The following is a 22020-nucleotide window of genomic DNA, read 5'->3' as shown; positions in this document are numbered from 1 at the left end:
CCGTGTGTGTGTGTGTGTGTGTGTGTGTGTGTGTGTGTGTGTGTGTGTGTGTGTGTGTGTGTGTGTGTGTGTGTGTGTGTGTCAGAGCACGAGGCCTTCCACTGGCAACTCTGGCTGTCTGAGGATTTGGAAAGAATAAAAGTGGGAACGGCGTGCACCGTGTGTGTGTGTGTGTGTGTGTGTGTGTGTGTGTGTGTGTGTGTGTGTGTGTGTGTGTGTGTGTGTGTGTGTGTGTCAGAGCACGAGGCCTTGGAAAGAATAAAAGTGGGAACGGCGTGCACCGTGTGTGTGTGTGTGTGTGTGTGTGTGTGTGTGTGTGTGTGTGTGTGTGTGTGTGTGTGTGTGTGTGTGTGTGTGTGTGTGTGTGTGTGTGTGTGTCAGAGCACGAGGCCTTCCACTGGCAACTCTGGCTGTCTGAGGATTTGGAATGGTACCAGAGGCCCTTGGAAATGTAATTGTGATTTACCTGTGCCAAAGGGGCTTTAAATGTCACATTTATAAAGGGGAAGGCAGACAGGATTTGGAGTTTAGTCACCTCAGAGCCACTCATCACAGGCGGAGGATGGCAGCAGACTGGCAGGTGAGGCCTTGGAAACACTTGGACTTGAAGTGTGTGCGTGGCGGGGGGTGCGGCCTGGGGAATCCTCTCTCAAGGAGAGTCTCCCTCCATTGGGGCCAGAGGCCCCTGCAAGAGAGGGACACTGCCGCTTTGAGGGGGGCCTGTCCTGCCTGGGGCAGCAGTGTCCAGGGGCCAGAGGTGGAGTGCCTTCAGCTTCAGAGAATAAGCTCTTACGGTTCCAGCGAGGCTGATACAGACCAGACCAACTTCTCTGATATTGCACTTGGCTGGTTTATGCCTCTGAGATCCAGACCACGGCTGTATTTTATTTCAGTTGTCACCGCGGCTCCCTCCCGCTATGAAGCAACACTGCCCGCGCCAGCTGTGTCCTTGGGAAGGGAGATATTTATGAAGGGCGAGGCAGCAGCCCTGAGATCCTGAAGGTTCCACACCTCTAATTGCAGGAAACGAGTTGGGCGGTGGGGGGGACCGGCTCTCACAGGCAGGGCGGAAAGGTCCAGTGAACTCCATCCGGCCATCGGTCATTAGCATGAAGCGCGGGAAGGCGGGTCCCTCCGGCCATCCTTTGCCAGCAAGTCAGCAAACAGTAAAATGATGAGTTTTGTGCTTGCCTCTGCTTTCATTCTTAACCAACTTGCCTGCTCATTTTGCTGGAGGGAACATCATATCTCCTCCCCTCTGGGTCCTGTTGTTCCTGGACTTGGGCAAAGTGGGTAAGGTGCAGGTGACCGTGAGTGACAGCGAAAACCCTCCAGGAAGTGGCCCCGACCAGCGGTCGGCACCAGGTCTGGTGGACAGCAGGCGGCTCGGCCGGTGTGAACAGAGCTGAGAACGGCACCGAACAGGCTAAAGGCAGCGTGTGGCTGAGCGGGTGGGCACTCAGGCTGGGCTGGGGAGGGGTATGTTCTAGGAGCTCCTAGAATCCATCAAGTCACTCGATCCTTCCTGCACCGTAGCATCATCCAAGAAGGAGCAGGTTGTACATAATAAAACACCAGCCCTGCACTCCCTGCCATGGTAGACCATCCTACAAAGGAGAAGACAAGTGGTTTGAGTAGATAGCGTCCTCAAGGGCTGATCTTTGAAATAAGGCCTTTTGCCTGTAGCCAAATCCCCGCCCCACCAGCCCTTGCTGGGAAGGGCTGTGGTAGGCCAGATGGTAGCCCCAGGTTCCCAAGTCCCGACCACTCCACACCATCCCTTCCATTGTGAACATCTCTGAGAAACAGACATTTGAAGAAACACCCCTGAGAAACGTGCAGATGTAGGCATGTCCTGTGCCTGACGCAGCCACATGGGAGCCAGAAGCGAAAGGGAAAATGTGTTCATCCCCCAGACACTCCTCAAAAGATCCGCCTGGGTCTGGAACCCAGTGGGAAAAGTTAACGAAACTCCACGATCAAAACACACAACTGTCAACAGGGCCCGTTTGCAGCCATTGTCAGCCCTCATAAACGATTGTTTCCATCGCACGGTAACGAGGGTTGGCGGAGAAAAGGCAGGCAGTTTTTATTTATAATTGTGATACCCTGTCGATCATAGATTTTTTTTTTGCATAATTTTGATTTTTAAAAAATTACGGCATGAAAGCATTATTTCTCTTGCTCCCTGGATTTGGAGGCATTTCCATACATTTTGCACCCAAGAAAGTGCCCCACCTGCCTCCTGCTGGTCCTGGTCTAGCTCTCAGGAATGTATTTAGTGCCACGGCCGGAGGTGGTTGGATATTCCAGCGGCGAGAAGCCCATTTCCGGGTGACATCACTGAAGGGCTTGATGTGCCAGGCCCCGGGCCAGGGGCTCCATCGACATTATGTTGTTGAAATCATCCAGCAGCCCTGCACCGTCTGTGTCCTCTTAGCAGTGGAGGGAACAGACTTGAGAACCAACTCGTGTCAGGGAGTCAAGGCCAGGATGTGGGCCCAGGACGTGGCCCTGTGACTCCTGGCTGGGTGCCCCTCCCCCTGCCGCCACTTGACAGTCATTTTAATCACGACCTGGGCCGCCGAGAACAATGTCAGGCGCTAATAGATTCTGCTGTCTCATTTCTCAACCTAGTTTCCCTTAACTGATATTTCATGGCTATTGTTAATGTGCATTTTTTTCACCGAGTAATTTTCACAGCCCGAACTTGTAACACATCCCAATGACAAACGTCCCCGGTACCGAATCCTCCCCCACCCCCATCAGCTGCAATGTCACCCTCGTCTCCTCCCCACCCCGCCCTGACACCTTTCTCCGACAACCCATCCAGTTTTATGATCCCTCTGTCCCAGTTATCACTACTGAACCTTTAAGAACCCAGACGCATTTCAAGTTTAATTGAATAAAATCCTTTGTGTAATAAATTCCACATGAACGCGACATAAATCAGTTCCTGGGAGGCTTTGTGGCTCATCCCTCCCTGCAGGCCGGTCTGATCTTGCTTACAGAGGGGACCGAGGCCTCCCTTGCAGCCCAGCTGGGGTGCGGGGTTCATTTGCCTCAACCTGTCACTTTTCTTCTCTGGGAGTCCATCGTGGGAGACAGTGCCTGGGTGCAAACAGAAACAGGAGACATGCTGACTGGGGACATAGCATTTGGAAGGTTAGGGGGGTACCCAGGAACTTTGGGGGTGATCCTGGTGTTCACCCATCCACAGATTCGGAAACTTCTTCTTTTAAACATTTATTTATTTGGCTGCGCTGGGTCTCAGTTGCAGCACACAGGAGTTTTGATCCTCATGTGGCATGCGAGATCTAGTTCCCTGAGCAGGGATTGAACCTGGGTCCCCTGCATTGGGGAGCGATGAGTCTTAACCACTGGACCACCCGGGAAGTCCCCAGATTCAGAAACTTCCAATGAAGGCTCTGTGCACCTTCTCCCTGGATAGGTGTTCACAGTCTGTGTACAACCTGAAGAGGTCTGTGGAAGCCCCAGGGAAGAACCCTTGCTCTTGGCTCTCGCTGCAGGAGCGAATCCATGCACGGGGCTGCCTGCTTCATCGGCCTCGCTGCCAGCCGTGTGGAGCCCCAGAGGTGTGACAAGGAGCATGCGGGTGTGAGCAACAGTCAAACGCTCAGCGCAGGCATCGGCTTCAGGCAGACCTGGGTTCAAGACCAGTCTGTCACTTCCTAGCGTCACGACTCTGGGCCAGTCATTCCATCTTCCTGGCACTTGCTTCTTCGTCTGTAAAATGGGAACGTGAAGCATATCTACCCCACAGGGCCACTGGGAGAGATAAATGAGGCAATGTTTAAACTGCTCAGGGTGCCCCTGTCACACGTTAGCTGCTGTTATTATAGTTGATTGTTACTATTTGAATTCAAGTTCCAGTTCTGCCACTTCCAAGCTGAGGCACCTTGAGAAAATCCTGCAACCTACTTCTCTACTCTGAGCCTCCATCTCCTACTTTCTTTTTTTTTTTCCTACTTTCATCTTTGGGAATAATGATACCAGCTTCCAAGGGTTCAGGAAATATGCCCACGGGCCTGCATGGGTGTGGCACATGACTGCAGCTCAAAAAAAAAAAATGTAGCTATTGTCGAATCAAGTGTTTATCCTTTTTCAAAGCACTTCCAATAGCTCTGGCCCAGGTGATGCCCAGAGGACCACTGAGCAGCATCTCTGGTTTGCTTAGACGTCCTGAGCCTGTGGGAGACAGGGCCCCCCTGGAGGGGCTGGGTCCGCCAGGGGACGTGGCTCCAGGAGCACCAGGGCCAAAGTGCAAAGGAAGGTGACCTGGTCACAGGTCAGGGAGAGCTTTAAGGGGTCGCCACCCATGGACTCCCTGTGGGCAGTAGCAGAGCTGGACAAGAAGACTGGTCTTCAGATTCCCGCAAGAGTTTCCTCTTGGGACAGAGAGTGTGATAACTTGGGCAGAGGAGGAGGAGTTGTTGAGTCGTGTCTGACTCTTAGGACCCCATGGACTGTAGCCCACCAGGCTCTTCTGTCCAGGGGATTTCCCAGGTGAGAATACTGGAGTGGATTGCCATTTCCTCCTCCAGGGGATCTTCCCGATCCAGGGATCAAACCTGTGTCTCCTGCCTAGACAGGCAGCTTCTTTACCACTGAGCCACCAGGAAAGCCCTGAGGAGGAGAAGAGGGGACCATAAACCCAGGAGGACCCCGCTTCAAGCAATCTCTCCGAGGAAGGGTGAGACACAGGCCAGCTCAGGGTACACCAGGGCAAAGGCAGCCTGGGGAAGAGATTGAATAAATGGCAGAAAGGTGTCCAGTCCACTCAGGACTGGGGTGGGGGGCTCCTCCCCCCAGCAGATGCTCCCAAGGCAGAGACCCTCCGGCCCTTGACTCTGGCCATCTGTGGTACCCACACCCCTCCCCGGCGAGCAGGTGCCTTTATTTATGATCACCTTGGAAGGGTCGAGCAGACATATGTTGCTGAGGGTCGTTTATTCTTGTTTATAAAATTTATGGCTTTACCTCGATTACACACTGTCAAAACGGGAAGGATTGGCCCCAAAGTCTCTTACCGCATGACTGCCTCAGACGTGCGTACATCTGTTAACTCCGTAGGAGCTGTAGAGGGAAATAAGGCTGCCGATAACTCAGAAGCTCGCTGTCCCGTCAAGAGGTGGGGGCTGCGGGCCTTGAGAAGAGGTATCCAGGCGCCCACGTGGAAGGGGAGCGGGGTTGGGGTTTGCTGGGGGCCGTGCCAGGTGGCATCGGGACCCTGGCCCTGCCTGGTGACTGGATGCCCTGGGTGACTGGGTGGAGGGGATTGGGAGAAGAGGAACTGGAGTCCTGGGGCCTTCGGGGGTCTGGCTGCAGGACCGACAGCTGGAGAGAGTTCCGAGCCTGTGGATCTCCACCTGCAGACATCAGCGGGGAGAGAGAAACGCTGACTCGGCGCTGTTGGGGGGTGGCATCAGGTTCGACCTCTCAGAAGGGCGCTCTGGCAACGCCTATCCGAGTCGTGGAAATGTGTGTCCCTCTGGCCCCACAACTCCACGTCTGAGAATTTCTCCGAAGGAAAGAGATTCATCAGTGGAATCACAGGGTGGCTGTTGGTGACGGTTTTCAGTGCTTGCTGCTCATTAAAGAGAAAAATTGGAAACAAATGCCCAACAATAGGGAGCTTATTATTCAAGAAGGGATATTTAACAGTAAAGGACTGTAAGAAATATCATAAGCTACTGAAAAGGAAGGTACCTATACTTTTATTACTATGGAAAAGTGTTCACAATCTATTAAGTGAAAAAAAAAACCCAAGTTATAAAATGAGAGGTATAGAATGATCGAAATCCTGTAAGAGAGATATATAAGTGTAAATATACTAGAGTATAAAAAAAATGCAAGGATCTGTTCCATATGTTAATAATGTGTGTGTGTGTGTGTGTGTGTGTGTGTGTCACTCAGTCGTGTCTGACTCTTTGTAACCCCGTGGACTGTAGCTCACCAGGCTCCTCTGTCCTTGGAATTCTTCACGAAAGAATACTCGAGTGGGTTGCCATCCCCTTCTCTAGGAGATCTTCCCAACCCAGGAATGCAACCTGGGTCTCCTGCATTGCAGGCAAATTCTTTACGGTCTGAGCCACCAGGGAAGCCCTACGTTAATAACACTTACCTCTAAATCACAGGATTATTGGGTGGTTTTAGCTTTCATTTTTGTATGAATTTTCTAATTTTTTTTTTTTATGATGAATTTGGGTTAGATTTAACAGAGGCTTACTTGTGTGACAAACATAATTTAAAAAGTGTAAGGAAACTGACAACTGCTTTCCCTGCCTATAATAAGTCATTTACCTCCCTCGGATGTTTAGAGCCAAGAGCACAGCCCCAGGGGAGGGCAGCCACCAGTAGCCAAAGCCACAGGGCCTCTCCAAAGACTAGAAGCCCAGAGACTGTGCTCTGAGTTTGTTCTGTTGGAGACAGCTGGCTGTCTGGAGAGCAGCCGCCCCCCATGCAGCCTGTGTGTGGACGCTTGGCTTCCATTCTAGGACGACGGCAGAGGAAAGAGAAATGATCACAGCCCTGCTGAAGGGCCCCCCGGTGGGGCATCACGCCAGCTTTTCACAGGACACTGGCATCCTTCTTTCTCCTCGGTTGCTTGCTGCATCTTTGACTTGTACAGAATTTGAGAGGAGACAGCAGACTTCCACATTCAATCATCTTGTGTGCATTTTCATCCCGCGTTATCACCTTGCGTTCACCTGGACAAGCTGGCGCCCTGACCCGTAGAGGAATGACTCCTAGGTGCTGCAGTCAGCAAGTGGAAAAACCAGCACTCCACCTCAGGCCTTCCAGGGCAGAATCCAGCTTCCTTTTTTCAACTCTGTTCTGCTGAGACAGGGCTTATCCCAGAGACGGCAAGAAACAAAGCCAATTCCGACTGATCAGCAGTGGCTGCCTGAGGGGCTGCGGAGAGAAGGAACCTGAAGCTGGATCCAGATTCCGCAGGAACGAGTTTGGTAATCCATTAGTAATGTCTGCCATGACTTGCTACAGAGGTAATGGAATAAATCGTGTGTGTTTGACATTTCTGAATCTTGGGCCAAAGCCCTCACAGATTTCCAAAGTGTGGGGACCTCAGAGGTAGGTATGGATCTTCAGGCTGCCTTAGGGTTCTCCCAACCCTATGGGCTCCCAAGAAAGCAAAAGGGCAGGAAAGGGATTTCTCAGGGCTTTGAGACAACACATCAAGGGTCATAGAATCTCTGAGAACGAGATCCTTATAAATCTGACTAATTGATTAGTCAGCCCTGACGAGCGCACCACTGTAATTTAGAATCTGTAATTACATTTCACATTAAAACATGCAAAGTTAAGATTAAAGCTGGTGAGAAATGGCTTGATGCCTCCCGCCCCAGCCCACCTCCAACCTCCTGCCTCCATCACCCAGCAGGCAGGTCTCCTGGGGGCAGAGGCTGTGGTTCTACAAGCTGCTTCCTTGGGCTGAGGCAAAAGCTTTGTTCAGGGGGGCACTTTTGGGTTTCTGATTTACAGTGCCCTCCAGCCAAAGACCGCTAAGATTGCACCCATAGTTGGGCATATTGTCTCGTTGCAGAGAGTGAGCACATGATGCAGGGAGCGGGTATCAGAAAGAACTTAGAGGATTCGGGCTCCTGTTGGGTGCTTTGGGGAGGGGTCAAGGAAGCAGAGGTAGTTCTGCGATTGGATGTCTCACTAAACCCCTAGCAGGAGCGAAGAGTGATGAGGCTAACGCTGTAACAGAGACGCTGGAGGGTCAGGCAGGCACAGCCGCCAACCTGTGCGAGGTCTCCTCGGATTAGACACGCCTCTTCCACAACCCCACTGTGAGTGCTGCAAAGCAGGGTGGTGTCCACGTTCTTCCACCAGAACCGCCAGTGCCCAGCCCAGCCCGGAGCCTAGTAGGTCCTGGGTATCTATTAATATTTGCTGGATGAATGGACTTGGCCTGAACTCCCTGGCAGTCTGGCTTCCCCGGGCCAGCTCCTGGGCTGGGACACCTGCCAGCTTGCCAGGCCCATCTGGCACCCTCTGTAATGGGGACGACACCACCCAGGCTGCAGGGCCGACTTCACGTGGCCCTGCACTGCCCCACGTGGGTGGTGCCCCCTTTCCCTGGGTGGGCCACGGGCAGGGCAGGATGTCAGTGTGGCCAGACCCAGGGGGAGGGGAAAGGACCATGGAGGCCAAAGCGTCCCTGTGCCCCCCGACTTGTCTCTTTCTGCCTCCTTCAGGCTCCCCTTCCTGCTGCTGGAGGTCCCTCTCCTGAAGCTCCCCCGGGGCTGTTTGCACCCCATGACTTCTAGCCCCCTTGGCTTTCCCACCCCCAGCAGCCCCCACCGCACAGGGTGTCTGGTGTGGACACTTCCCTGTGGCCGCAGGGCCCGTGGAGGTGGAAGGGGGACCTCCCTGGCCACGCAGACGCAGGGCTAAATCCCACTTCCCGTGCTTTTGAGCTGTGTGGCCTCAGGCAAGTGAATCCACCTCTCTGAACCTGTGTCCTCCTCATCTGCAGAACCGAGCAGTGACTCGTCCAGGGCCCAGGGTCCTTGGGTGGACGCAACGTGACTGCTTGTGCAGAGGGCTGAGCGCAGAGCTGGGCTTGGGCGAAGGTAGCTACCACCATCACCATTCATGGCACGACGCCCCTACTCCTGTCCCTGCTGACAGATGTGTTCCAACCTCCCCCCACCACCTCCACCCCTCTGGTCTGGCTGCTTCCTCTGCCCCAGATGCCTCCCTTCCCGTCTCCAGGAAAAAAGAGGAAACCCTCTTTCCAAGTGAAAATGAAAAAACGCCTCCTTTATTGGCCCTTCCCTGCTTAAACTGCTCTATCTGACCCGTGCACTATTTGCTACCACGAAGATGCGCTTTAAGGAGTCCTCACTCCGCCCAGTTCTTGGAGAAGGAACCAGAGGTTCATGGAGGTGGTCAAATCGGTTGCATCCAGTGGGCGGCTGGGCTGGGCCCAGCACCCGTCCTGTGAGCCCACAGCCCGTTTCCCGTTTGTGAGATTCTCAGGACAGAGACAACTATTACTGGGGCGATTTTACTGACGAGGCAAGAAGGTTCACGGAGTTAGAAACTTACCTGGGGTCACTCAGCTGATCTGTGCCCCTTTTTGATGCCAAGGTCAGGGTGCACCTGATGGCTGGGCCGTGGAAGACAGCACCCTGACCCTTGCTCCTCAGCGTGGTCTGTGGTGCGGTGCCCCAGCCAGACCTGCGGAAGTAGGACCTCCCCCAGGGACTCAATGTGCAGGTGAGTGTCCGTGACACTCTGACTTGGCTCCTCTGCAGGGTCCTCCGGGGCCCATCTTCAGCAGGACTGCTTCTATTGTCACGGAGTGGATGCCAGCCATTTGGTTTCTTGGTAGAAGGTCTGTAATTCCACAGACTCACCCCAGTCCCCCCAAATTCCCAAGGGCTGAGATAAGCACGAAAGGAATGTGGCTGTGAGTCCTGGGTTGGGGAGATGCCTGGCCTGAGTGCACAGAAGCTTGGTCGGGGCTTGGCAGAGAAGGAGCCGTGACCCTGGGGGCTGAGCCCGGAACCCAGCAGGAGATCCTCGGGGGTCCTGCTGACATCAGCAGGAAACAGCTCTGGAGAGGATGCACTTCTCATTCTCCTTCCCAGGGGAGGGTGCCTTGCTTCTTATTCAATGGCAGCCCAGAGAAGCAAAGGGCCTTGCCCCCCAGCCTCGCAGCAGAGCTGGACACGAACCCAGGTCCAGATGCTCTGAAGGCCGAGGTCTCTCCAGCGCCCTCAGTTAGAGCTGCACTCAGCTGGACTCGGGAGTCAGCTGTGACCTGTTAAGAGCATGTTTGCAACAAATGTCAACCATCATGAGGGTTATAATGAGGAAGCTGTTTCATTCTGACTCCACGCTCCGAAGGCTGGAGAGAACTACAGTTCCTGTCTGGGCCTCAGAGCAGCCCCTTCTCAGAGTTACTCCCAGATTCCTCTCGGGAGGCCGGGTGGCCCAGCTGTCAGGCTTTTAAGACCTCTCCTGATGCTCAGATGCTCAGGTGCTCCCAGCCCAAGGGAGGCAGCGACAATTCCCGGGAGGAGCTGGAAAGACGGGCAGGGTTGAGATGGGTTTTCTGCTGAGTGTAAACCTGGGCTTGTGTGACAGGATGAGACAGGGCTGGTGTGTCCTGCAACTGCAACTTTCGGTAAGGGAGGAAAGCTGAACACACCCAGAGGAGCTAGAAAATCTCAGTTTGAGCATTATCAAATTATGTGGATTCTTTTCAACAGACACCTGTCACCGTATTATGTTACCGGGTAAGACGTGTGATCCAGGGTGGGGATGCCACTGGATAGTGAGTGAGAAGGATGGGGTGGGGGTGGGGGACATGGAGGGTACCTGAGGGACTTGAACTTTGTCTGAAAGGTGACTCTCTTTGTAGAGCAAACCTTCCACCAGCGCTGACTCTGGGGAGGCAGTGGCCTCGGCTGTCCGCCGTCTCGTCCTGGGTCCTCTTCCCACCCCAGGAGCCTTGAGCTCTTTAAGCTCCAGATGCCCCATCACCAGCTGCCCAGGTACTCGGCCGAAAGCGCGCCTTCCTGACATGAGAAACAGAACAGAGGGACTTCCCTGGTGGTCCAGTGGTTTCAGACTCATGAGCTTCCATTGCAGGGGGTGTAGGTTCAATCCCTGGTCAGGGAACTAAGATCCCATATGCCACCAGGCACGGACCAAGGGGAAAAAAAGCAGAACACAGCCACTGTGTGCTGAAATACAAATTTAATAAAGTCTTTGATCATGTTTTAATCCATAAGTTATCTATGAAAACAACCCCACCCCACCCCCCACAACTTTTTAGAGCCATCAAGAGCCATCATGGTGTCTGTGAACACCAGCTAGAAAAGTACAGATTCAGGGCTTCATTAGTGCAATACTGCCAGCCGGAAATTAAATGAAATTACAAACTACCCCTCTTCATCAAAAGGGCGAAGCTGACGTTGATGCATAGAAACCACTTTCTGTGATCCCACCCTGGCCGACTCCTAGGGAACACACATCAAACCTCTTCATGTAGGCTGACAATCCTTCAGCCACCAGCATAAATGTACCCACCTGCCCAGAGCACAACACATATATTTAGAAGAGATTTTCAAAGGAACTGAGTGTTTAGACAGTGGCAAGTCCACAGAATCTGAGGTTACTAACATATCTTAAATAATAAATTCCTGTCTGTCCTTAGATTCCTTGCTGTCAGGGTAAAACACACGCTCTGTTTTTTAAAAGCCTGGGCCTCTAACAAGGCCAGCCTGGGCCTGGGCAGGACGCCGGTACCCAGCTGAGACCCCCTGCCAGAGGCCACGGAGATAGGTCCTGCCTGCTTTGCCGCCAACATGAAGGTTCTTTCTGGAAGGGTTTTTTTTTCTCTGCTTGGAGGAGAGTTATGTGGCATGCCCTCCACTGGCTCCGCAGGGCCAAGGGACCGGGCGCTCCTGACCTCTCATCTGGCTTCAGTCTGGGTGGCCGGGACAGGCGGTGAGGTGGGCGAGGGTGCATGGCTGTCCAGACAGACACTAACATGGCTTCTGCCTCGATTCCCTGGATCTGGAGCAAAGTTCTCGTGACAAAGGTGAAGGCAGATGAGTGCAATGGGTTGGAGGAGCAAACGAAGCGAAACACCAAACACCAACCTGGAGTGCCCTCACCTTTCCTCGGCCTCGTGAGCCCCCGTCAGCGTCAAGGGCTCCCGGGCTCCTGGTGCTGAGGAAGGACGGGGAACAAAACCCACGTTTTGAGGACTTCTACCATCTACGGAGTGAAGCCACTGCCAGACGGGCCAGGGACCTTCAGCTGGTGTTTGTCCCTCACTGGACTGTAAGGGTGGCCGGACAAGCAGCCAGCGCCCACTGGAAGCAGCTGCTCTTAAGGGCCGACGGGTTTTCTCTCCCAAGCTCAGGATGCCGACGTAAGTGCCCAAGACGGGAGTGGGCCGCTGAGGACTCGGGAGCCCCCGAGGGGACAGTGGGCAGGGGACTGCTGCTGCGGGAACACGGGGCTCCCAGGTGGGAACAGCACCCCGAGCCTCCGGTGCCCCACGGTCTCCCCGGCAGGTGCTTCTGCTGCCCTGGGAGCTGGCGGGCCTGGCTGGCTGCAGAGAGGCCGCTGCGGAAGGGCCGGAGGTCGGGACTGCCGGGTGCAGAGAGGCTGGAGAGGCCTTACCTGAGTAGAGAATTTTCAGAAACAGAAGGGAAGCATCTCCCGCCTGGTCGGCTTGGTGGGTTCAGGCCCATGCCCTGAAAACCACTCTGGAGCCTGGGGGTTCCTGGGACTTGTTCATGCACGGCTCGCTCAGGAAGTTAAGGACCAGAAACACTCATGAAAAGACCAGACTATCAAAAAGAGAAGCCCGGCTGCGGTCACAGGCCCGGGCGTGAGGCCCCTGGAAAGCAGGAAAGAGGGACCGATGATGGCCGAATCTGGAGGTTTATTTCCAACACCCGCTTCCCGTTAGTGTCACCTGGAGAGCGCTGGGTCGCGTCCTCACGTGAATCCAAGTTCTTGAGGCCAGAGGGGCATCTCATGGCTATAGAGAAGGGCCGAGGCTGCCTGGGAGCCTCGAGTCGGCACGGCGGGGGCTAGGAGAGCTCAAAGCCCGTGTTCATGCTGATGGCGTAGCGTAGCTTCTCCCGCAGGACACTCTTCTTGCTGTAGTTGGGCAGCTTGAGCAGGTTGAAGCAGGTGGAGGAGGTGGGCAGGCGGCCGCCTGGCTCCCGCTTGCGGATGGTGAAGAAGCCCCGGAGGACGCTGCCCAAGGTATCCCCTGTGTCCTGCAAGCATAGCCCACAGCCTTGGGTTGGAAGGGGCGCCGCCCTGGGAGAGGGTTGGGCTGGTCCCCCCGAGGACAACTGGAGAGATGGGTGCCCGGGAAGCAAGCCTGATTCCTTAGGTCCCCCACAGAGGGGCCTGCATGAAGCAGCTCTGGGAAACAGGGCCTTCTGGTCACCCGCTAACTATCAGTGAACCAATTCTCAAAGAGCTGGAGCACTCACTGTCCACATGTTTTCGTAACAAAACACTTCTGAATGCAGCCTAGCATTTCCTCCCTGATCTTGCCAGCGCAGACTGTAACTCAGGGCAGCCTTCCTTCAGTAAGGGGGTGAAAGTTGTCTGGGATTACCTAAGAGGAGGGCGCAGAGTGCAGACAGGGCATCTTGGAGAGCAGCAACCACTCAGAGACCCCTGGGTTTTCACGGAGGTGAGAAACGTCTAACAACAGCCACCACCTGAGCACCCACTATGGGTCAGGTGGCGGCACACGGAACGCAGTTACCCCAAGGGCGTCCACTCTCCCTCTGCAGGGGAGGAAGGCGGCTGCTGGCCTAGGTGTGCAGAGCCGGCAGGTAAAGGAACTGGACTGAGGCCTGCACTTGTCCCATTCCTGAGCCCACATCCCAACCCTTCTCTCACACTGCAGTTCAGACCTGGAACCCGGGCGGCACAACTACCGGAAACACCCCACAGGTATTCCTTCCCGAGGGAGTCATGAGAAAGGGACCGCCTGGGGCACCGAGGCGCCGAGCAGCCCGCCCTGTAGACACAACCTGGTGAGCGCCCTGCCTGGTCGGTGGGCCCCAGCAGATGACCCCCGGGGGGGTTGGCCCTACCCCAGCGATGGTATACCTGATCATCCGACACTTCGACACAGCGGATGGAGAAAGGAGGCTTGAGGTAGGCGAATCCCAGGAGCGGGGGCCGGGAACAGCTGGTCACAAACTGCAACAGAAGGCGGGGCCGGTGGTCAGAGTGGGGAGACGCTGTCCTTGGGGGAGAGACCACGCAACAGCACCACGGAGGGGGAGGCAGGAGGCAGGGGGCCCGCTGAGCGCGGCAGGCGAGGCTGAGCTGAGGGCTGAGGCTCCGAAACACGCGTCACACCACCAACAGCTCGCTCGCTCGGCACCTGCCTGCCCACGTGGCAGCTCAGGCACGCCAGCATGAGGCCTGCTGGTGGCAGGGCTGTCCCCATGAGCGTGGCCCCTGGCCGGCTCTCAGCAGGCTGACCAACACCTGGCCTCGGGCACCAGTGAGGCTGAGGGTGGACCAAGGTACTGGACGCCCCCAGTGGGGGCTGTGGGCCCAGCCTCGCATCCCCGCTGCCGCCCTGGAATTCCTGGCATCTTTCAGATGGCAGTTCCCGAGTCATTTCCCTAAATGACTAGTCCTACCTGGACAGAGGCATCGACCTGCCCAGAAATCCAACGGCTACCCCTGCCCAGGAAGTGCTAAGAATCCCTTTGCTTTCTTTAGTTCAACATTAGTGCAACACTTTCCCTTCTCGAGGGGCTCCAGGGACCTGCTACTGATAGAGCTGCGCTGGGTATCAAAACTCCACGGCAAGATGAGTGCTTGGGAAGACAAAGGCTTCCATTTAAACAATGTTATAAATGGTGGTGAGAGTCCTGAGACCGTCCAAAAAGTCTGTATGTTGTGCTTCAAAAACCGTTTTTACAAAAACTATTGACAAGATATATTACTAGCCTAATACCCTGTGTTTTCCACCAGAAAGACTGTAACAACAGACCTGGTTTAGAAGCATTTCCACCCTGAGCTGAGTCCACTGTGGACCCGACCCCATCTAACCAGGTCTCGGGCACTGTGTGACTCCATCCGTCTGAAGGATGTGGAGACAGATGTAGGAAGAGTCTGTGCCCCCCCCAGTTCGGGCTGCTCAGGCCCGCTGCCCGAAGCCAGCCAGGGCTGGTCCAGGGAGGGAGGCGTGGTCAGCCTCCTAGGATGGGAGGAGGATCGGAGGGCAGGGGCAGCTGCGGGACTCTGTCATCATTACATCTAAAGAAGGCATGTCCTCTCCTGTACGACAGTTCTGGGGCCGCCCCCCAACCCCTCCTTAACTGTCTGCAGCCACAGAAAAGGGCAAGCCCAGGACGAGGAACTGCAGGTACGGGGACAGGCCACCCAGAGACACAAACTCGCCCGCCATGAGGGGCGTGAGTGCATGCTTAGGAGAGATCTGCTTTCCTTTTTTCTAGGAGAGGGGGGCGAGCCGTGCTGTATGTTGGCAGAGACTGTTTGATGCTTACAAGAGGCCCTGTTAGGAAAACTGATTCTCTTTTTTTCAATAGGCATGATTTTTTAAAATTTTTATTTACTTGGCTGCAGCAGATCTTAGTTGTGGCATGTGGGATCTAGTTCCCTGACCAGGGATCAAACCCAGGCCCCCTGCATTGGGAGGACAGGGTCTTAGCCACTGGATCATGAGGGAAGTCCCTGGAAAAACTGATTCTCCTGAAAATTAGCTTCTGGAATGATGGCCCCCTGAATGCAGAGGTAACGTATAAACTACCTTCAGAAACATGGCTCTTTCGTCAGGCGTGAAGTCAGAGGCCAGGATATCCCAGAGCCAGATGATGACCCTGTGGCTCCCATGGAAACCTCCGTAGTACACCGTGTGCTTCCTGAAAACAATGCAGACAAGGGCTCAGCCACACACGCTGCCGGGCGCGTGCAGACACAGGCAGGCATGGAATTCAGACAAGCGGCACAGTGAACTCTGCCCAGCCTGGGTGACGACCAACTGCTCTTATGTCAGAAGTTCATGCCTTAGTAACCCCTGGTTCCGAAAGCCCAATGGGCAGAGTGTTGCGTGGCAGGCCCTGGTCCTCCTCAGCAGAAGCTGACAGGAGACCCTGAATCACTGTCTCCCAGGACTTCGGAGAGTCCTCCCACCCCAGCCTCAGACTCTGCTTCCGCTTTTCAGTCTCCAGGGAGACAAGGGTTTTGAGGTTTTCTTCCAAAGCAGTTCACAAGGAAGGCGAGATCAGGGAGGAAGAATCCCTCTGGAGGCAGGACCCTGAGAACCCTCCAAAAGGAGCCCGGTGAAAGAGCAGTGTGCTTTCTGGGAGACCTAAGAATCTCACCCTTGCCCCCCGCACTCGCTCCTTACTTCAGATCTTCCAGATCGATCTCGGCGTTGTCCCCAGAGATGAGTCGCTGCAGCTCAGGGGTCGAGAACATCCGGATCCACTCAGGCTTGATGATGGAACGGAAGCCACTAATGAGGGCAGCTGTCTGGTTCTTGATTTGCGTGTGCATTCGAAAGTGGGCCATCAGATGGATGTAGCTAATTCTGTCACCACCAGGGGAAAACAACGGGAATTAACGGGGCAGGGCGGGCGGGTGCCGACGGGCTGGAAGATGAATCCTGTCGGCTCTGAGGTGTCTTATACAAACACAAGGAGCGCCAGGACATTTCACCAGAACTACGGCGACGAGGATGACAGCTCTCCTGGACGGCCCACGGCCAGCCACTGGGACAGCCTCAGTGTCAAGGGCATCCCCTCGTGCACGCCTCCCCAAAGCCAGTGGGTGAGACAAGGGGGTACCACTCCACTGTCAAGAATCACAGTGAGACATGCTCCAGCTAAGGAGAGGGCCCTTCTCAGTACAAAGGGACTTTTATTTCATTTCATCCTCTTGGACATGCACCATTTAAGATACCATTCAGTTCTCCAGAGAAAAACTGTTTCAGGCTGAAACTTTAGGGGACATCCCTGGTGGTCTAGCAGCTAAGACTCCAAGCTCCCAGTGCAGAGGACCGGGATTCGATCCCTGGTCAGGGAACTAGATTCCATATCTGCAACTAAAGATCCCGCATGCCACAACTAAGACCCAGTGGAGCCAAATAAATAAGAAAAGAAAAGAAACTTCGGTCAAAATCTTCCTAGACTGGACAAAGAGTCCAGGCCATGGGAAGGCAGGGCTGCGGAAAGTTTTAACCACATGCGGCTGGCGGACGATTAGGCTCAGGGAGAAAGTCGGAGCACCAAAAAGGGTTCTAAATGGCTGGCCTCCTGGGTCTGCTTTTAGCTCAGGTGCAGCTCACAACACAACGCGATGCCTCGGGCCAGGGGAGAGCCACTCCTACAGGCTTGCCAGCACGGCCGATTTCTCAGCAAACCATTTACTCAGAGACGGAAGAACGTGAGCCCAGTCCAGGTGCAACTCTCAAAATTCCAAATCCGTACAGTCCAAATAAATCTGTTTACCCCATGATGCTCAGATCTGAGTTACTGACCTTGAAAATGTCCCTGTTTTAAAAAAGCTTGCAGGGGCTTCCCTGGTGGCTCAGTGGTAAAGAATCCACCGGCCAGTGTAGGAGACACGGGTTCGATCCCTGATCTGGGAGGACTCCACGTGCCTCGGGGCCACTAAACCCAAGCGCCACAGCTGCTGAGCCCGTGTGCCGCCACGACTGGAGCCAGTGTGCCTAGAGCCTGTGCTCCACAACGAGAGAAGCCACCGCAATGAGAAGTCCATACGCTGCGGCTGCAGAGAGTCCCCAGGCGATGCGACTAGAGAAAAGCCTGCACAGCAACCCAGATAATAAACATTAAGGAAAAAAGCTTCCAGGGGCAAGCCTGCCCATGATACACTTAAATAGGACTTTTTCTATCACTGCAACTCCTTTCATGGGCTCGCTGAAGCTGGTGATTGACAGTTTTCCATTTTACCAAAAGAGAGTGAGGGAATCTGCGAGACTTTCCTGGCCAACACCCAGGAAGTGCAAGATCAGGCCTCACCTGCAGAAGTGGGTCCTGGTGATGCCAGGCCTTTTAAAGAGCCTGCAGAATGGAATGCCCTTGCCCTCATAAAACCTACTGAGGTTTTATGCTAAGAACAGGGAAGAGTTTGTGACATGACTTTCCACGTAGGTTTCCAGGCAGGACAGGAACCTCGCTCCAACTGCATCAACCCACCTCCACTGGCTGCTGGACACACAGCTCCAACCATCACCCCCGTGCCACCCCTGGCAAAACAGGGCCCCCCTGATGGGGGATACATCTGATGATGGTGGGGTCACTGCTCTCATTTATTAAGGCCCTCTGTGGCACCAGATATCCCGGAAGGTACTTTGCAGGTGCTCTCACGTGAAGCCCTCTGAAGGGATGGTTGCAGGCACGTGGTAGGCAGGCTCAGGACCCATCCTGCTCTCTGACACCCCCAGGTAGCTTCCTCCCAACCTGTGGTCCCTGATCTTTCTCAGCTGTCGTCACACAAAGGCTCTGAGGCCAAGAGCCAAAACTGCATGATAAGAATCAATCAATCGTGATGATAATTTGGTCTGCTGTACTGACCGTCTAAATAAAAGCTACCCGAACGCAAGGACTGACCGATCCGACCCAAGAGGGACGTGATGCTGGGGACAGCGGCTGTGACATGCATCTGATCCCCGTGACTCACCAGGCAGGGCTAAGCTCTCACCCGTCACCGAAGTCAGTGAAACTCAGATGAGCAGTTCAGATGCTCAGCTGAGCCTGCTGACAGGAGACTGACAGACAGAAGGGCCAATACTGACTCTCTGTGCCGGGTCCTACGATCAATTAGGCAAGAACAGGGCTGGGTGCAGACATGCCTGGAGGGGCTTTGATCTTAGGGACCACTGATGATAGACTTATAAAAGGCTGCTTTCTGGGACAAGGTTGTCTGGCCTCAGGGTCTCCCCATGACTGCGGACCTGTCTGCTGCATCTGAGTTCACCACTGCTGTCTTTTCAAGAGCAGCATTTTATACCACGGCCACACACCCTCGTTCCAAAATAATCTGCTCCTTCGAGGAGTCTTTCCGCTTCTGCACTCTCTGGGTTCAGGACTGCACACCCAAACGGCTCAGAACCCATCTGTCTGCATCTACAGCCGTCATTAAATTCCTAGGAACACCGCTGCCTGGGTGCCTCTGACCTTAGAAGTGCTACTGCAAAAAAATAAATTGTCAATTCTTATTCTGCAAATCGAATTTAATATGACTTCGGCCTATGAACTGTAACCAGTAAATTCCATTATGATATTTATGGCCTCTTTCTACTTCAATCTATCTTAATAAATTATCAAAGTAAGCCTGGAGAGCCAGAATGAAGTCTTTTCAAGTGGTGACCTTAAAAATCTAATTGCCATACTCACTTATTTTCATTTGTAACAGGAATGGTCTTCCCTCCAGGAACCAGTTCATGGCAAACAAGCTGGAGGAAAGGAGGGGGAGCAATTATTCAAGAGATTTCTAACGAGGAAATAAAGCTTCCCGAAGACGAAAGGCGCGACGCTGACATCCATAATAATCACAGGAGGAAGATGAGTCGTGTGTGGGAACAATCATTTCCACAGAAAGTCAGGGCTTAAATGTCAACAAGCAGGCCCTGCCTGATCAATAGGAAGGTTTCTTCTCATCTCATACTCGTTCACACGTGTGTATTAAGGCTGCAGGGTGTCGTGGAGGGGAACGTGTTAGTGAAGAGCACAGGAAGACGGGTAAATAAACAGTGGCATGCTGACCATGCCTTGGAATACAGCGGCGCTGTCAGAAAATATGATGAAGACATGACCCTGGTCCCAACAAGGACTCATTTGACAAGTGGCATGTGTTGGGCTAAGGAAAGTGTGCTCAGGGAGGCGCAGTGACCCTGCTAAGGCCCTGGGAAGCTGGCCTCGTACTACGAGCTCCGGGGCAGCCCTCGGACCATGTGCACACTGGGGCTCGTGCAGGGGCCCAGGGATCCCACTGGCGGGGCCGGGAGCCCTGCGGGGGAAAGGAAGACAGCGAGTCTGGGGGAGCCCCTCTGCCACCATGACTTCAAGGGTCTTTTTTCTTTCCCCTGCTCTGCTCTCCGTGCCGAGAAGAAGCAAGGACAGGATTCTGTGAGAGGTCCCTCCTGTTGGGTGGCTTTGGCCCTGTCCCAGTCCAGATCCTCCATTTGGAACAGCTAATCCTCACCATGGTAACGAAAAGCGGGAGTCACTGTTCCCTCGAGAATAACCCCGAAGCCCACTGGGAATAGAGCAGGGTCTCTGTGGCGGGCCGGCAGGTCCAGGCTGGGTCATGGCAGGGGGAGGCGAGCACCCGCCCGCCTGGCAGTGCGGGGGAGGGGCTGGGCAGGCAGAGGAGAAGGATGCACAGACGGACAGAGCCCCAGTCTGTGGGTCTCCTAGGGAAAACACCAGAGTAGGGCAGGTCTCAAGATCGGGAGCTGACTGTGGCTCAGATCATGAACTCCTTATTGCCATATTCAGACTTAAATTGACGAAAGTAGGGAAAACCACTAGACCATTCATGTATGACCTAAATCAAATCCCTTTTGATTATACAGTGGAAGTGAGAAATAGATTTACGGGACTAGATCTGATAGACAGAGAGCCTGATGAACTATGGATGGAGGTTCATGACACTGTACACAAGACAGGGATCAAGACCATCCCCAAGAAAAAGAAATGCAAAAAAGCAAAACGGCTGTCTGAGGAGGCCTTACAAATAGCTGAGAAAAGAAAAGCTAAAGGCAAAGGAGAAAAGGAAAGATATACCCATTTGAATGCAGAGTTCCAAAGAACAGCAAGGAGAGATAAGAAAGCCTTCCTCAGGGATTAAGATGTAAAGAAATAGAGGAAAATAATAGAATGGGAAAAACTATAGAGATCTCTTCAAGAAAATTAGAGATACCAAGGGAACATTTCATGCAAAGATGGGCACAATAAAGACAGAAATGGTATGGACCTAACAGAAGCAGAAGATATTAAGAAGAGGTGGCAAGAATATACAGAAGGACTACACAAAAAAGATCTTCATGACCCAGATAACCACGATGGTGTGATCACTCACCTAGAGCCAGACATCCTGGAATGGGAAGTCAAGTGGGCCTTAGAAAGCATCACTACAAACAAAGCTAGTGGAGGTGATGGAATTCCAGTTGAGCTATTTCAAATCCTAAAAGATGATGCTGTGAAAGTGCTGCACTCAACATGCCAGCAAATTTGGAAAACTCAGCAGTGGCCACAGGACTGGAAAAGGTCAGTTTTCATTCCAATCCCAAAGAAAGGCAATGCCAAAGAATGCTCAAACTACTGCACAATTCAGTTTATCTCACACGCTAGCAAAGTAATGCTCAAAATTCTCCAAGCCAGGCTTCAAAAGTATGTGAACCGAGAACTTCCAAATGTTCAAGCTGGATTTAGAAAAGGCAGAGGAACCAGAGATCAAATTGCCAACATCCCCTGGATCATCGAAAAAGCAAGAGTTCCAGAAATCTGACTATGCAGATCACAACAAACTGTGGAAAATTCTTCAAGAGATGGGAATACTAGACCACCTGACCTGCCTCCTGAGAAATCTGTATGCAGGTCAAGAAGCAACAGTTAGAACCAGACATGGAACAATGGACTGGTTCCAAATAGGGAAAGGAGTATAAAAAGGCTGTATATTGTCACCCTGCTTATTTAACTTCTATGCAGAGTATATCATGCAAAATCAGGCTGGATGAAGCACAAGCTGGAATCAAGATTGCCAGGAAAAATACCAATAACCTCAGATATGCAGATGACACCAACCACCCTAAAGGCAGAAAGTGAAGAGGAACTAAAGAGCCTCTTGATGAAAGTGAAAGAGGAGAGCAAAAAAGCTGGCTTAAAACTCAACATTCAGAAAACTAAGATCATGGCATCCGGTCCCATCACTTCATGGCAAATAGATGGGGAAACAATGGAAACAGTGAGAAACTTTATTTTCTTGGGCTCTAAAATCCCTGCAGATGGTAACTGCAGCCATGAAAATAAAAGACACTTGCTCTTTAGAAGAAAAGCTATGACCAACCTAGACAGCATATTAAAAAGCAGAGACATTACTTTGCCAACAAAGGTCCATCTACTCAAAGCTATGGTTTTCCCAGTAGTCATGTATGGATGTTAGAGTTGGACTATAAAGAAAACTGAGCACCGAAGAAATGATGCTTTTGAACTGCAGTGCTGGAGAAGACCCTTGAAGAGTCCCTTGGACAGAAAGGAAATCCAAACAGTCAAACCTAAAGGAAATCAGTCCTGAATATTCATTGAAAGGACTTATGCTGAAACTGAAACTCCAATACTTTGGCCACCTGATGCAAATGATGTTGGGAAAGATTAGGGGCAGGAGGAGAAGGGGATGACAGAGGACGAGATGGTTGGATGGCATCACTGACTCAATGGACATGAGTTTGAGTAAGCTCTGGGA

General features: G+C 53.2%; 1 protein-coding gene across 7 annotated transcripts in view; it reads right to left on the bottom strand.

Moving 5' to 3' along the window:
* Positions 1-10743: 10743 nt before the first annotated feature.
* The window catches only part of UBE3B (ubiquitin protein ligase E3B), a 48460-nt gene continuing 37183 nt past the window's right edge, over positions 10744-22020 (bottom strand). For all 7 annotated transcript variants that reach the window (XM_043438566.1, XM_043438550.1, XM_043438574.1 and 4 more), the window contains 5 exons: positions 18951-19009; positions 15938-16120; positions 15338-15449; positions 13657-13749; positions 10744-12803 (listed from right to left, as the gene is read on the bottom strand). In XM_043438566.1, coding sequence (XP_043294501.1) covers positions 12612-12803; positions 13657-13749; positions 15338-15449; positions 15938-16120; positions 18951-19009 — 639 coding nt within the window. In that variant the 3' untranslated portion in view covers positions 10744-12611. The remainder of the gene's footprint in view (positions 12804-13656; positions 13750-15337; positions 15450-15937; positions 16121-18950; positions 19010-22020) is intronic.

This window comes from Cervus canadensis, chromosome 1, assembly GCF_019320065.1.
Source record: "Cervus canadensis isolate Bull #8, Minnesota chromosome 1, ASM1932006v1, whole genome shotgun sequence".
Taxonomy (NCBI): Eukaryota; Metazoa; Chordata; class Mammalia; order Artiodactyla; family Cervidae; genus Cervus; species Cervus canadensis.
Note: the sequence above shows the minus strand (reverse complement) of the source record. Positions and strands in the feature narration are given on the sequence as shown.